Source organism: Micromys minutus (genome assembly GCF_963924665.1).
Source record: "Micromys minutus genome assembly, chromosome: 27".
Taxonomy (NCBI): Eukaryota; Metazoa; Chordata; class Mammalia; order Rodentia; family Muridae; genus Micromys; species Micromys minutus.
Genome location: NC_137962.1, coordinates 41465341 through 41481875, shown reverse-complemented (window position 1 = coordinate 41481875; position 16535 = coordinate 41465341). Strand labels below are relative to the sequence as shown.

General features: G+C 51.7%; 1 protein-coding gene across 1 annotated transcript; it reads right to left on the bottom strand.

The window, feature by feature from the left end:
• Nucleotides 1–344: 344 nt before the first annotated feature.
• On the bottom strand, nt 345–10260 carry DGAT1 (diacylglycerol O-acyltransferase 1). The gene is made up of 17 exons (XM_080938878.1): nt 9853–10260; nt 4891–4978; nt 2980–3020; nt 2802–2887; nt 2665–2717; nt 2431–2536; nt 2181–2288; nt 2022–2096; nt 1828–1931; nt 1705–1743; nt 1592–1633; nt 1472–1516; nt 1275–1387; nt 1135–1200; nt 960–1047; nt 809–871; nt 345–703 (listed from the first exon to the last, which is right to left on the bottom strand). Exons 1-17 carry the CDS (start codon nt 10083–10085, stop codon nt 551–553), a joined length of 1503 nt encoding a protein of 500 aa, XP_080795004.1. The 5' UTR covers nt 10086–10260; the 3' UTR covers nt 345–550.
• Nucleotides 10261–16535: the final 6275 nt, after the last annotated feature.

Here is a 16535-nt window from a genome sequence, read left to right as displayed (position 1 = left end):
TTCCTACTGGTGGCACTGGAATCAGGGTGTTTACCTGGGGTCCTTCTGTGTTGAGGCTACACAGCTCTGAGCCTTGGTCCTTGTGAACTAACAGGGTAGTATATAAACTCACTGGGCTTTCCTGAGCTAAAAATGATATTGCTGCACCCCTGCATGCTTCTGCCTCCTACTATATCCTGTTTTGCAGCTGAACAGCTTTGTCCATACTGTCCATGAGGTTGTAAACAGCAACCATGTAACCCCAATCCTTCCAGCTCCACCTGAGATGGAGCCTGAGAATTCTAGTCCCTAAAATAGCACATATGGGTGTAGGTCATCCTCAGCAGCCTCCACAAACCCTGTAGGAAGGTTTTAGACAGCACTTTATTGATACCCTCAGCCCCTGGTCAGCACAGACTCCCAGCACTGGCTCATACCAGCTGGACTCAGGTGCCATCCCCAAGAGCAGGAGTAGGCCCCATAGGGGCAGAGAGGCCTCCCAGACTAGGAGGAGTGTGCAGGCAGCCAGGAACCACTCCAGAACTCCAGGCCCAGGTCAGGGATCAGCAGCTCAGGCCCCCACTGGGGCATCATAGTTGAGCACGTAGTAGTCGTGGACATACATGAGCACAGCCACTGGCTGCCCAATGATGAGTGTCACCCACACAGCTGCATTGCCATAGTTCCCTTGGAAGAAGCGGCCCACAATCCAGGCCAGTGGGACCTGAGAACACATAAGGCTATAGTCAGGTGGCTACAATGGCCACAGGAGATGGGGGGTTAGCACAGATTTAGTCTTAAGAGAGATAAGCTTCACAGAGTTCCTCACCTGAGCCATCATGGCTGTGAATGCCCAAAGGCGGAACATCCGCAGAGGAACGCTTACTAGGTACTAGAGTATAAGGATAACAGAGGTCAGTGTTCAACTGGTGGCCACAGCCCTGCCCAGAGGTAATGTAGGGTGTACACAGAGCACTGACCTCATGGAAAAAGGCTGAGGCAAAAAATACCCCTGTCCTGGCCATCCATTTGCTGCTGCCCCGTCTGAGCATAGGCTTGTAGAAGTGTCTGCAGAGCAAGGAAGCCATTGGATGAAGCTAATGCCATAGGGCCCAGGTCCACAACCACATTCCACAGGTGCATACACCATCCTACCTGATGCACCACTTGTGCACGGGGATATTCCAGTTCTGCCAAAAGTAGGTGACAGACTCAGCATTCCTTGGGGTCAAGAAACAATGGGATAAGCAGAACATGCTATAATCTACCCAGATACCCAGAAACACACCACTCACCACCAGTCCCTGTAGAACTCGCGGTCTCCAAACTGCAGAAGCTCTGCCACAGCATTGAGACAGGAGTGGAAAAACCAATAGAAGAAGATAAGCCAGATCAGATGGTTGGGGACCTTTGGGAGACAAAGCTCCAGGTTGCAAACTTACAGATTCCACCTATCCTTCACATTCATCCCACTGGAGTCTCTGACACTCACCGCCAGCTTTAGGAGACGCTCAATGATACGTGAATAGTCCATATCCTGTGGAGATAGGCTGCTTCAGCTAACTGTATCATCTACCCTGAACACCCCAGCTACAAGGGAGCCTAATCTCACCTTGAAGGGCTTCATGGAGTTCTGGATAGTAGGGACCATCCACTGCAAAGGAGAGTACGTCAGTTTCCCTCAGCTACATTGAGCCCTACCTTACACCCACTCACACCACTTACCTGTTGGATCAGCCCCACTTGAAGCTGGGTAAAAAAGAGCTGAGGGAAGAACAATCGGCTGAGACTTGAGTTGCACACACACCCAAGCTCTGCCCATACCAGCCCTCAAGGTCCAAACCTTACCATCTCAAGAACCCGCCGTAGCAGAAAGCGCTTTCGTATTCGGGGAGATCGAGGAAAATTGAGTTCATAACACAAAGTAGGAGCAAAGATGAAGTAATAGAGATCTAGAAGGAAAGGGTAGGTGCTTAGACTACACATCCCTGAACCTGACTTACAGTCTTGCCTCTGAGAGTCCCAACTCGACAGCTCCTCACCTTGGTAGGTCAGGTTGTCTGGATAGCTCACAGTTTGCTGGGCAGCAGCCCCACTGACCTTCTTCCCTGCAGAAACTGCCAGCAAAGCAAGACAGTAGTGTGAGCCATATAGCCCAGTCTCAGTCCTGTATGTGAATCCCAATCCTGACAGCCTCTTACCAGCTTTGGCTTTGGCCCTTCGCTCGCGGCACCACAGGTTGACATCCCGGTAGGAAAAAAGCTTGAGGAAGATGATGGAGTATGATGCCAGAGCAAACAGGGAACCCACTGCAAGATAGGTGGCTCAGCCATGTCTGCCCATACACCACAGTTAACACAGGAAAGGTGGGCTCAGATGTGACCACCCACATCCTATGAACAACCTGGGGTCAGCTCAACATGGGATAGGATGGTTGGGATGGAAGCACACCTGGAGTGATAGACTCAACCAGTAAAGCCACAGCTGCTGGGAAGCAGAGGATTGTGGCCAGGTTAACCACATGTAGCAGCAGCCCCATCTGCTCTGTCAGGGCACCCTGGAGAAAAAGAGAGCACTATATCAGTTCCTCTGCCCTGGGGAATAACTATCAGGCCTAGTAAGAAGAGCCTATCTCAAGCAAGCCACCAATGACCTTTAGCAAAGATGAGGATAGGCACCACTTACCACTGACAGGCGCTTCTCAATCTGAAATGCGGCCACAGCAAAGATATTGGATGCTGAGGACAGAAGCATCACAGGACAGGTTCAGGCCCTGGTCAGCTTGTTCCCCCACCCTTGGCCCTTCTTGGACTGCAGCTCACCAATAATCAGGCATGGGGCAGGCCAGCTATAGGGGTCCTTCAGAAATAGAGACACCACCTGGATGGGATCCACCAGGATGCCATACCTGAGAGTGGGGTAATGGGGGCCTGAGTAGAGGTGGGCCTCAGGGCCTAAGCAGGCTGGGGTGGGGTAAGAGGGGCCTAGAAAGGTACTCACTTGATAAGGTTCTCTAAAAACAACCTTGCATTACTCAGGATCTGCAAGAGACAATCAGGAGGGTTCAGCCCGGGAGGTGCTTATAACTCACTTTACCCCAGCCCCTCTACCCTTGGCCAGGAAAATAGCTGTAGCACTCTTAGCAAGGAACAAGTCCCTCTTGACAGCATAGACCAACTGAGGGATTGAGAGGAGGGCTGCCTAGCCTTGCCCAGAGTACTGGTCCCTTCAGTGTCAGAGAGAGAGAGAGAGACAAGAGGCTACAGGAGGCAGCAGAAAGACCCATCAAAGCAAGAAAGGGCAGGAGTAGATTTTTCTGTACCTGAGTCAAATACTCTTAGCAATACTCAAAACTCCAAGAATGTAACCACAATTCTTAGCTCAAATAAGGAGTGGGCCTCTAGACTCTAGCCTGAGACTCAGTGTTTGGCCTCCATCCTCATCCATCTCACAAGCACTAAATACAGGCCTGGTGCCACCAACTTGTCCAACTACCCCAACAGAAGCAGTGGATAAAACTGACAAGGGAATATTGGTGAGGTTCCTTGCCTGGATACTCAGAGAAGAGACCATGGAGGTGGTAAGTTCAGGGACACCATACTCCAGCTTGGTACTTAAAAACACACTGCTCTATACCACCTCCTGACTGCCCACAGCAGGTAACTGGAGCCAGGATTCATATATCTTGGAAGGGAAGAATAGAAGGGCCAGAGCCCAAAGGCCAGGTGTGGCTTGAAGAGATGGCCCAGAAGTTAACAACACTGGCTGCTCTTTGGTTCAATTCCTGCCATTCAAATAGTGGATCACAACTATTTGGATATCTTCTGGCCTCCATGAATACTGCATGTACATGATACAGAGGCACACATGAAGTCAAAACACCCAAACATTTTAAAAATGAAAAGCCAGTGGGTGCAGGAAGTTCCAAGAGAAGAGACTGCTATCTGGACTGGCCAAGCACTCCCTGCCCAAAAGCTTTATAGACCAGGCTTGGCCAAGAATAGTGTGCCATCTCCCACAGGCAAAGCTGACTTTAAGCCCCCACTGCTCACTTCACACTCATCAAGCTTTACAGCCCCACAGCTAACTAAGCCTGAAGCTCTCTCTAGGGAAAAAGTGCTGAAACTTCAGAAACCTTTCAGAGCATGATATGGTAGAGTCCCTTCCATACTGATAGCCAAAGAAGCCGTGCCTAAAGCAGGAACAGACACTTCTGGGTGAGGGCAATTGGTATCAGACTATATCCAAGTGTTAGAAGCTGGGTGATGATAACCCTTTGTCCCTGATCCACCCACCAGGTTGTCCTTTTGAGCCTTGGACTCCAACAGCTTCTAGGGTGGGGAGGTATAGCACCAGTAAAAACCAGACCCTAGAAGCAGCAGGCTTAGACATGGCATAGCACTCCTCCAAAATTCAAGGCCAAAGGAAAGAGACTAGAAGGCCTGTAAAGCAGTAGCTGGTTCTGCCAAGGGCTCTACGTCCATGAATCTACATGGCATAGGACATACAACCTCAAGATTCTTTCTATACGTTTCCAGGAAGGCCTTGACCCAGAGTGCCCCCTCCTCAGCCTCTCAGCCTCCCGTCCTGGAGAGCAACCAATACTCCCCTCCATCTCCTTGCTCTCCCCCTTCACACCTACACAGCCAAGGGTACCTGAGGCACAGTCAAAGTAGTCAAGATACTCATCATCTCTACTACCACTGAGCAGTCCACAGAATTAGCGTGGGATCCAAGAATAAGCCAGTCCCATTGTATGGACCACCCCTGCTTCCCTCATGACCAGCCTAGTGCTAGCAACCACATGGAGCTATAGTTTTCAAAGGACAGAGCCTCTGCCCAGGGAAAGGGCACCCTTGAAGGTTCTGCCACACCTGGCCACAGTGAGCCTGCTCCCACATTCCTACTCACCAGCATCACCACACACCAATTCAGGATACCACGATAATTGCTGAAACCACTGTCTGAGCTGAACAAAGAATCTTGTAGACGATGGCACCTGGCAAAAAGGAAACGAGATCCTGCCCAGTAAGCAAACATGAGCAAGACAAGGATAAACCTACTGAGACCCACTCATACCCAGGTATATTTTCTGCAAAGAGTTCACTACTCATTTGCAAGCAGGAAGAGGACTCAGACAAGGCCATTCTAGCGGTTATAAGGCTACAGGAAGAAAAGGTCTCAGAACCACACAGAGACCTTTCCTTCTAAGCAGAAAATGTTCACTGCAGGCAGAAAAAGATAGACAGGCCTCCATGAAGCTTGAGTTCCCCAGAAACCAACTGCAATCAAGTTCTGGGAACACAAAGATAATCCTACTTGGGTATCTGTGGACCTATGTGGACCTGCCCAGTACTACTGCAGACTGTCCAATCTGTTCATCCCATCTACCCAATGATTCATGGAAGAGTCCCCACCATAGTCAGTAAGAGCATTCTCCTGACATTTAGACACATAGGCCCAATTATACTAGCTGTCCAAGTGCCTGCCATTAATGTACACTCCTTACAAACAATGATTTGGTTCTCTATTTGCATGTTAAATCTGTGTCCCTGACTTTGTTCAGGGACCATGAGGATGACAGAGAAACCCTCAGAGCTACTACCTAGTGATAGGATACAGGATATCCAAATAGACCCGGTCTGTGAAGTATACCAAGCCTGGCAGAGGAGTACTGTGACTAAGATAAAGCCCAGACTCAGCTCCTGGCAAAGACAACAGGAAGAACCTAGAGCCCTAGTCCTGGTAACTAAAGACCTCACTCACACTAACTGTGGCTCCACCTTGCCCTCCAGCTGCTGTGCCACCAGGAAGCCACACAGAATTGAGCAAGACCTAGATTTTGTAAGCAAAGAGACTAGAGCCTCCCCTTCCCTCTCACCATTTACACCTCTACCCTGGGGCATCTGACAAGGAGCAGGTCAGGAAACCTATTATAGAAGGAAACCATCCTACAGAAGCCCTTTTAGGACTGACCTTGTTGGTGACCCTCAATAACAAGGGGCAAGCCTTAGCTTTGGTTAGGGTTGAAAGTCTGACCCATCTTCAGAGGAGGGGTCAAAGAGGCTAAGGGTCAGTGCCAACAAACTCAATCTTGGCTGTAAAGGCTGAGATCTAAAAGAAAAAAAAAAGAAAGAAAGAAAGAAAGAAAGAAAGAAAGAAAGAAAGAAAGCAAGAAACCACACATCTTTGATCCCAGCACTCAGGAGACAGAGGCAGGCAGATCTCTGAGTTTGAGGCCAGCCTTTTCTACAGAGTTCTAGGCTAGCCAGGACTACAAGAGAAACTCTATCTCAAAAAAATAAATAACTACACAGGATTGAGATCTACTTGGCACCTAGTTCCACTAACAATAGCTTCTGGTTGGTAGGGGTAGTCACACCCTTCTTACTGCCCATGCCATGCCACAGCACCAAAATGAGACAGAACCACTCTGGTTCTAGCCCAACACCACTTCCAACTGTCCATTTCCTCAGGACTAGACTTCCACATGATACAAGCCATGCAATATGACAAGGTAGAGCTGTCTCTACCTTGAGTCCCTTTTCTCCCCAAATCTGAGCTTGTCTCTTGATAGCTGCACTTGTTTGGGGTATCCTCCACCCCCACCCCAACTGGTTTCACTGGCTTGATGTGGCTGCCTTTAAGTAGCAACACCATGAGACAAGCAGGAAGGCATCTCCCAGTCTGTCTACTAGACCTACCCCCCCAGTCTCCCTCCCCCATGCTGAAGCCCTATGCTATCCCAAAGCCTTGTGCCCCCAAAACCTCATGGCTGGCCTCTGTGGCACAACCCACCAACTATTGCCTGCACCTAACCAATGCTGTTTCACAAGACTGAACTCTCTCCCCTTTGAGTAACCACGAAGACCATGCTGCTTTTTCTATGGCCATCTCCAGAATGAAAACAAAAGTGGAGAAGGGTCCTGCTTTCCAGGGCAAACAGCAAGCAGATAATTTTGTTTTGTTTTTAGGAGACATGACGTATGTAGGCCAGAATGGCCTTGGTTTTCCTGCCTTAAACTCTACGTTGCTGGTAGAGCAAGCATGTGCCACCACATGGGACACCTTGCCTGGTTTAGCAGACAAAGGTCTTTAGAGGGATTTTTGTTTGGTTGGTTGGTTTTGGGTTTTTTTTTTTTTTGGGGGGGGGGGCTTTCAATTCCTTCCTTAACTGTCCACACTGGTGTCTCTGGTTCTCTCTGGCTCTCCCATCCAGCGTCTTGAAGGCAGCATTCCCACTGCCCTGCTCCACCAATGCCACTCCTTTCTTTCCTAAGTCAGAAACATCTGCCCCAGGGGAGATAGCCCCATCAGCCAATGCCTGCAAAGCTCTGAGCCTGCCACTGTGACCAGAAGCTAGTAGGCTGAAGGGCAGGCTGCAGAAATGGCCAGCAGGGAAAAGAGGAGCTGGATAACCATGATGACAGCTGTTTTTGCCGCCCTCTCACCTACTAAAGAACTTGCCCATGTCCTGTGCCTTCCAACTGTCTTATACTCACTCTGAGACCAAAAGGACACAAAATAACTGGCTCTCCTTCCTATGTCTTATCATAGGTTCTTTACCCAGGCCCTCAGGTAAACTACACAGAACAAGGAAGAGGTGGCATCCTCTCTTGACACATAAACGCTATAAAACAAGAACAAGCCCATTCCCACACACATGCTGAGATCTGTGCCACACCCAAAAGACCAACCTCTAAGTATGGGCTTCATCTGGGGACCACATAGTTCAAATGTGACACCAAATAGAGAAGGGAACAGAATGCCAGCTCCTCTTCCAGCTGACACCTGATACTTCCTCTGTGTAGTTCTGAGCCAAGCCCTGGGAAGCAAGCTACTAGTGATTCCTAGACCCAGCTATAGACATCTACAAAAGATATTCAAAAACAAATACCCTGGGGGAAAAAACACCACCATAAGGTCTTGCCTTGGGTAGATAAAACATTCAGCCTTACTCTGCCATAGGATAAAAGAAATAAGCTGACATCCAGAACCTGGCTCAATGGCCCAGCTTAGAGTGAACAGGAAGTATTAGAGAGGGGAAAATACAGAAGCTCAAGGAATCAAGAGGAAGGGTGAGAGGAAAGTTGGGCTGCCAAGAGCAACAACAGAGGGAGGGGAAGCTGGCAAAAAGAAGAGTGGCAGTAGGGTGAGCTACAGGCCAACTCCAAGAGGGCAGTCAGAGCCTGGCCCACCAACATTGAGGAACGGGATCTAGCTCCTCAACTAGAAGGCCTCAAGCCCTGTGGCATATCCAAATTACAATGAGGCCCACTGCCCACTGGGGGATGACAAACTCCCCATCCTCATCCCTGCAATGCAACATCCATCTATGGAGAAGAAGGGGCCATAGCAGAGACCCTTTCCACACATGTATATACATCTTTCCGACATTTGCACAAGCCTCACACCAGAGGACACTGAAAAAATTCAATGGTCACCTGAAGATGTGATTGTTCTCTCTCACCTATCCCTGAATAGTAACTTGGCCTACAACTGAGACCTCAGATAAAAAGATACTTTCTTCACCTCTCTAGAGATCATACTAGCCAAACTCCTGACTCCTAAAGGACAAGGGGAGTCAGCATAGGGAACTCTTGGGATCATAGGACCTTAGGTCTTAGGACCCTTAAGATCTTTTCTGATAGAGCCGGCGCCCTTAATCCCACTACTTGGAAGACAGAGACAGGTGGATCTGTTTGAAACCAGCCTGATCTACAGAGCTAGTTCCAGGACTACCAAGGCTGCACAGAGAAACCTTGTTTGTTTGTTAGAGAGAGAGATCAACATCTTTTCAGATGGAAAATGGGAGACCAATCTCTCTCAAGACAGCTTTGGATTACAGAAAATCACCATTCCTCTAAGGAGGGCCAACCTTCTACCCTACTCCTGCCTCCATGGCCTCCTTACCTGACCTTTGTTCATAATGTACCATGCCTGCCTCACACTGAAGTTATCTTATCTCCCAGGTGAACTGTGTACACCCTAGGAGAACACCTAAGAACAAGACTTTGCCAACCTAGATATCCACTTCCTCCAAGTCTCTCAGCTACTTCCTAACCCAAGAGCTACAGGGTCCCATGATGAATACCAGAAAGAGTCTCTGGACCAGCTTGGAGGAGACAGCCAGTGCTGCCAAAGAATATGGTGCATTTCTCCATTTCTTCAGTCAGGCATTCAGCTAAACAGGACCTCTCCCATTGGTGTGTCCATACCAAACCTCCTTCCAGTATTCCAACCAGGGGATTAAAGTCTGTCTCACTTAGTAGTCAGCTCTGTCCTGCAGTCATTCTGGTAACATAAGCAGGGCTTCAGGCCCTCCTACTTACTGGAAGGGAGATGAATAAGCCTTACAGTCTGTCAGTATGAGAAGGCTTCCTGTACTGTCCCCCTGCCCTGAGCAAATGCCTATACCCGTCTCCTCAAACAGTCCTCTGGAGCCTCTAGCAGTCTTCTCTACCCACAAGACATCCCTCATAGTTTTGCAACTTTTCATCATAAGCCTCCCTGGAAAACATCTACCTCCTTCCATTGGGGGAAAAAAAAGCCTATTCATCTCCAACCTCCAGGGCTCAGATTTCCTGCTACCCACCCTTCAGAAAGTACCTCAAGGGACTTTGCCTCAAGGTGTGCTTACTTCCCTAAGCAATATAGAAAGGGGGCTGCTGCCTACTCCTCTACCCAGGCTCCGTGGTCGGCTACTTGACCCCACCTAGGTGACCTTGGAAAGTGACCCTCTCCCCAAAGCCCGTGTCCCAGTGTAGCCCAAGGGGAGCCCGGGACGCGGAACTTGCAAAGCTGTGGCCAACTTTTAAGAACTGGGAGCGAAGCTGGGGAGATCAGACTTAAGGGGATCAGGCACTCCGCTACCTCAGCTCCCAGTAGCCGTCGCCCACGCTGGTCTGCCGGTCTTTGTCCCGGGTGTGGGCTGGAGACGAAGCAGGAGCCGAAGCCGGCGCGTCACCCCCGGCGCCCAAGTCGGGGCCCACAGCCGCGTCTCTCACCTCCTCTTCTTCTACTATGGGCCCACTACCACCCTGGACGGAAACCCGCGAGCCGGTCCTCCGACGCCGAGAGCTTCCCGCGCCTCCGCGGTCGCCCATGGCTTCGGCTTGCACCTCGTCGCGGCCCAGTCGTGCTCCGCCGGCTCTCGGCGCCTGGAGCCCGCTGCCCCGCCTCTGGACCCTGAGCAACGGCCTCCGCCTCCGCCGCCGCCCCCTGCCGGCCTCCGTAGCGGGCGCAGGGCACAACTACCGCTACGACGCTGAGGCAGCGATGCTACAGAGCAGCTGACTGGCTGTGGCCTCAAATACGAGTCCATTTGTAGTCCAAGACCAAGCTGAGGCGGGGCCTAGTTGAAGACGCGGAGCACGCTAAGAATTGCGGGAGCAGAGCGCGGAGCCTCCTGGGAGTTGAAGGCACCAGGAGCTGACGACGTATAGCACTCTGGGAACTGCAGTCACAGACTGGCGGAAGCAACTAGTGCGCTGCTTGGCTGTGAACTTTGGTGGAAGAGGTCCAAGGTCCTGTCTCACTACGAGGAGCAAACTGGAGAAGTACTCCCCGGCTCCTGGCTCCCTGACAGCCACGCACTTTCCCTGACCTCTTGCTTGCACCTTGTCCCACTTACGTAAAAACAGTTTCGTCATCCCCGGCAGCAGTTTGACTGTAGGTCATTTATGAAATTGAGCTGACGTCTTGCGGCCCCAAATCCATTTTCGAACACATAATCCACAGAGTTATCTGCCCTGGCAGCGACGTTCTCCAAAAGATCCCTAGCTGCTAGACAGGAACCGCTTTAAATGGAACTGAGAGGACATACCCTGTCAAAGGATCAAACTGGAGAAATACCCAGACTCACATCACAGCAAATGTGGGCAACCTCCCAGTTGTTAAATTAAGCAACTCATCAGTCACCATGGCCTCTTCCTCCACCGCCCCATTACCCCGAGGGCTTGATTTAGACACCTAACCTGCCTGATTTAGACACCGAAGAGTAGACCTCAGGAAGCACCTAATTTCCTTCCTTCCGAAACACTATAAGAACCAAGGAGAATCGTGGCTTTCTCTTCTGGGGGATAACAGACCTCTCCTACAGAATGCCACCAGTCTTCCTACTGAGCTCACCCCATTTCTGTAGTACCCAGTGACTCCTTCCCTCAGATCACTCTTTCTTCATGCCACACCCCATGGTGAGCAATCTAGTTTGTGTACGTATGCGGAGAAAAGCAGACCCGGGCATGGACTTTTGTGGATCAGAGCCAACCTGGTCAGGGTCAGCGTCTCAGAACATTCCTTTGTTGCTGGCCCAGCATGTCTTTCAGGCTGGCCTTAGCAAAGCAAGGGCTAGGGTCTTTGTGAATTGTACCCCAAAAGGAGGCAGAGTAAAAGAAAATGTCTCTTTGGGAACCTAAAGTGAGGGTAAGTCATGTGAGTTCTGCCGTCCATTTCCCACTCCTTCCTCTGTTACATGAATATGAGGTCTCCACATGCTCCTGGACAGCACTTTGGCTACACCAAGTTCCAAAAAGAAACCAAAAACTAAAAGTGGAAGGTTGAAGCCTAGGCTGCCACTAAAGCCAGAGATGAAACCACATGTCCGATAGAATGAAAGTTCTCCTTTGAGACAGCTATTCGTTGGCATTCAAACTTAAAGCTGTCAGCCTACAAGAGGCCATGGGAATGAAGGGACCAGAGGATGGACCAGAACCATCAGGAAGGATGGTTCAGTGGAGACATGTGGCAAAGAGATGGGACCAATGTCAGAGTCCCCGGGCCTGATTCAAGGAGGAAAGGCTGGAATGGATAATTGAGAGGTGCAGACAACTTCACTGCTGAAATCTATTGTGAAGTGTAACCCAGGTGCCAAGAGAAGAGAACCAATATGGTTGAGATTAGTCTAGCATAAACGTGTGGATAAATGCATTGGCAAGGAAATCATGATGCAGCCCTGCTGAAAGTGGCAACGAAGGGGCTCAGGTCCTGGAGTAAGGAACCTTGCAAGCCTAAGGGAGTAAAAAGGCCAGGAAGGTTTTAGAAGTGTGCAGACAGGGCTGGTAAGATGACTCAGCAGTTTCGAACTCTGGCTACTCTTCTGAGAGATTCGGAGTTCAAATTCCCAGGAACCACACAGTGGCTCACAACCATTTATAAGTGGAACTGATGCCCTCTTCTGGCCTGTGGTTGTATACGCAGCAGAGCACTCATACAATAAATGAATTTTTTTTTTAATTTCATTTTAAAATATTCACAAATAGCTTCAGGCTGAACCCAGCATCCTAGGATTACAAGCAGGCCAAGGAAAACCTGCTTCGGAGAGTTTGCAGCAATGGAGAGGTAGGCTCATCTCAACCCTACAGAAAGCGGTTTCCTTCCTTTTGTTCTACTACCCTAAAGAACCAGAAGCAATCAAGACCCTGAAACTGTGGGGACCCCTAGAAAGTAGGAAGATAAGAGACTTCCTGTGTGTCTTTACTACTACCAAAGTAGTGTTTGTGTGGGTGGAGACCGAGCTATGTAGAGGCAGTCCTGGGCTATTTGTCCATCCACAGCTGCTTATGGGAACCTTGGGTTCCTCTTTTACAAACTGGAAAACTCTTACTGAGCAGTAGTGGTACATCCCTTTAATCCCAGCACTGGGGAGACTGAGGCAGGTGAATCTCTGAGTTTCAGGACAGCAAGAGAAACCTTGTCAATCTCTTTCCAGGTAGGTAGAGACAGTGACAGTTAAGATCCTTCCGTGAAGAACCTGATTAACCACTTCTCCCAGTTCCAAATGTGCCTTCATGCCTTTTGCAACTGTTGTCCAAGCTTCCCAGAGAGCATGCTGTCCCCCACTGGAATATTCTCCAAGCTGCTGGCACATAGGCCATGATCTGCTGCAGATACAGCTCTCCCTTTTCAACACTGGAATCTTAGGGAGTCTGGATCCTGTTTTTGCCAAGATGTGGGCAGTTGAGCTGGCTTTGACCTAAGACTGACCTAGTTTGGTCACATCAAAGTTTTGGAGCCATTCAATTCACAGCTGCTGACCTGCTTGCCCAGGGGTCATTGCTGAGTGAGCCTTTCATCCTTACTCCTGGGACTGCTCATCCTTACTCCTCAGATTCTCCTTGTCTAGAATCTGAGGGCTATGTGGTTACAGAAGTGCCTCTCCTCTCTCGAATCTTCATACTAGCCCAGCAGAGCTGTCTAGCAGTACTGGAGCACACACCCAATTTAGGGGTCTGTGAGAGACCAAATCTTTTAAGTTCAGACTCCATTTTAGAGAACCTGACCTAAGTTTGAACTCAGGTAAACTAGCAGGCTGGTACCTAGCATTAGTTTCCAATTTACCACCCAACAAGACCTATGTCTTCAGGTTACCCCCCCCCCAACAAATCTGCACCCCTAGGCTATAAGCCCACTCCTGCCTCACAACCACCAATACAGAGGAAAACAGAAGTTTATGGGTTGACTCCCAGCACCAGCCAATTATGCTAAAAGCCATAGTAGCTCTCCAATTAGATGCTTGCTGGGCTAGAAACACCCCCGCCCCCGCTATCTGCTTTCTATAAAACCTTGCCCCATAGATGTTCGTGGCTCCTCTCCACCAAAGCCATTCTGTTTATTGGTGGTGGGCTGAGCCTGAGCTACCTTGAATAAAACGGCTCTGGTGTGATTGCATCAGATTGGCTCCTCTGACTTGGGCTTTTGGGGTTCACTAACAAACACTTCCTTGGCACTGCATCCCGACAAGTGGGGACATTCCACTAAAATTTCACCAAAAGCTACCAGGCCCCTGAATACTGAATACCAGGCCCAAGAGTCGATTGCTTCATGGGAACTGTCAACGGCTTTGCCTTCAGACAGGTGCTCCACCGACTCAGCTGCCCTGACTGGCCCTCTTCAGTAAGAGAAAGGCCAAGGCCTGTGCTTCACTTGGAATTTCAGCACTGGTCTGAGCCCGCAGAACCAGGAATCCTCCCTTAGACACCCTCAGATACCCATATAGCACCCCAATAGGACACGCCAGTCAACACTCCAAATTTTATCAAGAGTGGCATTTATTCTCCTCGTGGAGGTGCGGCGCTCCGAGGAGCTGGTGCTATTGTGCTTAGGAAGGAGGTCTGTCCGTCCGTCCGTCTGTCCGGCCGGCCCGGCCCCAAACGGGGGCGGAAGAGGGACACGGCCCGAGTAAAAATCCTGGCCTGTTGCGGGCCAGGAGTATGTACAAGGTGGCGGGGCGCAGGCGGGGGTGGGGGCGGGGCGGGCCGGCAGCCACAGCCCCCACCCGAGGGCCCCCCGCACCTCGGGCCCTACTTGTAGAATCAGTACAAAATAGGTGCTACCTAAACGTTCCTTCTACCTGAATTCGCTAAGTCGGTTATTGTGCTGCTTAGTTATGGGGGCGGGAGGGGGCCCATGGCTTTCCACGGCGGCAGGGTGTGGGCGAAGCGGGAGATCCTGGCGGGCCCACAGCCCTTCCAGCCTTCTCCATAGGTAGGTAGACAGGAGTAAAGAGTGGGGCGGGGTGGGCGCCTCTGTGTGCGTGTGCATGCGGCACAGGCTGGCAGGCCCAGGCTAGGAACTGTGGGCATTTCGCCAGGTGGAGTAAGGGGATTAGATATGGGCACTGCTATGCTAGGCCTGCGGGTCCGCACCAGGAGGGTAGCCAAGCTTGGTGCTGGGTTGAGGCTGGCCATATCATATACTCCAGCATGTTGCACCTTAGCGGCACAGAGACAGCAGAGCCTCGTATCTCAGGGAATCAGAAAATGGGTACCTGTATGGGTGGCCCTGGTGAAGCTGGGCCCCAGAGACCCTGGGACCTGTCCAATTTGAGCTGGGAATATAAGGCCCAAGTCAAAGGCAGAGCCTGACTACACCCAGCGTATTCGAGGACTGAGGTGGGTAGGAGAGGCCATAGGGGCCCAGGGATTCAGCCCTCTGCATCTGCCTTCCACCCTGGCCTACCCATGCTTATTGGGCCCTGTCACTGACAGGCCCAGAAGGTTGCCACATTCTCTGTTGGATTCAGGAATGGGACTGGCATATCGTAGGTACCCAATGATGGGTCGGTGAGTGAGGAAGGACAGACAAGAGAGGCCTTGGGTGATACCATTCCATCCCAGCCTCTGGAACCATGACGCCTGCCGGGCTCTGCCCTGGGGTAGGGGATGGGGAAAGAAAGTCTGCGTGGCCGGCCCCGCGCAGCATCCCTGATCTAGGGGCCTATGGGATGGGTAGGGCAGGGGATACCTGATTCTCAGTAACTCTAGAGGCTGCGGCAGCTTCACATGCAGTGCGCATTATTGCTCTATAGTCTGCATCGGACTAACTAAGAGGAAGGGGAGCGGGCAGCCCCGGGAAGGGTTGGGAAGAAGGGTGGGACTGCATGCAGTGATGTCACAAAGGCGGCGGCCAATGGAGCGGGCCCTTGGGTTAGGGTCACCGCCGAGGCTTTGGCATAGACGGGTGAAAGTTGGCAACCGAGTGGGGGTGGGGCCTGGGCCTCCGGGAAAGGGCGGGCCTCAGGGGCAGAGGAAGTGGTCCTGGACAACCTAAGCCCCGGGCGTCGGCGGGAAGGATGAGGGTTCGGCGCCCCCTCCCTGACCCGAGTGCAATCCGTTCATAAATAAAACGTATAAATACAGAAAGAAAGAAACCCGACGCGTCCGCAACCCCCCCAGGGGGCTTTACCCGCAAAGCAAATACAGAGGTGTGTAGAGGGCAGTGGCACGCCAGCCTGCCGGCCCGGGTATCCGTCCTCCAACACCCGAAGCCTGGGGAGCGAGGGAGGGGGCCCCGGGGCAGGGCGGGATCGGGGTCTGAGTAGGTCGGATAAGTTCATGCGATTCCGATATGCGTCATTATTATTCGTTATGGAGGACAGAGCCCCGGAAGCCGGGCTGGAAGAATTAGGATTTGGCAGAGGATGCGAGGCGTGGATTGGAGGGAGGCTCGGACTGAGGACCCAGAAAGAACCCGAGGGAGAGGGTTGCCGCCGTCCGCGCCCCTCCCCATTCCCAAATCGTCTAGCACTCCCGGGAGGTTTGCAAAGCCTGCGGAACAGAACGCCTCTGTGGCCCGCCTGATATCCTGCTCCTCCTCCGGCCAGCTGCCCGAGTGGAGCTGACTCCCTGGACGCCGGGCTGATGAAGGCTTGGCCTGAAGGCTTGGGAAGGGGTGGGGAAGACCTGAGTCTCTGCAACGCGATCCAGGGGCGCAGAGGAGGGAGGAGGGCGCTCCTTACCTCACCTCACCCCTGTCTTCAGAGACCCAACTAAGAGATGAGGTTCGGTTCTGGGTCTGGTCGACCCTATTGCTGGGAGAAAGCCTGGGGCACCCTGGAGGAGAGGGGAGGGTTTTCGGGATGGGTCTCCCCTCGGGACCCTATTGCTTGAAGGGGCTGGCAAGGTTCCTGGCGAGCGGGGCGGGGTGGGGCCGGCTCCCTGCCCCTATTGCTGTGAGGAGGGGCCCGCCCTCCAGCCCCTCCGCCCGGACGCCAGCGGAGACTTCCCTGGGGGCCCGTATTGCTGAGAGCCGACCTGGCTGGCGGAGGCCCCGCTGCC

What these genes read in the sequence shown, in the direction of transcription:
- DGAT1 (XM_080938878.1), bottom strand. Translation starts at nt 10,085, where the DNA reads ATGGGCGACCGCGGAGGCGCGGGAAGCTCTCGGCGTCGGAGGACCGGC. An exon ending in ACTCCATGAAGCCCTTCAAG is followed by an intron (nt 1,517 to 1,591) that starts GTGAGATTAGGC and finishes CTATCTCCACAG; the next exon opens with GATATGGACTATTCACGTAT. An exon ending in GTGCACAAGTGGTGCATCAG is followed by an intron (nt 1,048 to 1,134) that starts GTAGGATGGTGT and finishes CTTGCTCTGCAG; the next exon opens with ACACTTCTACAAGCCTATGC.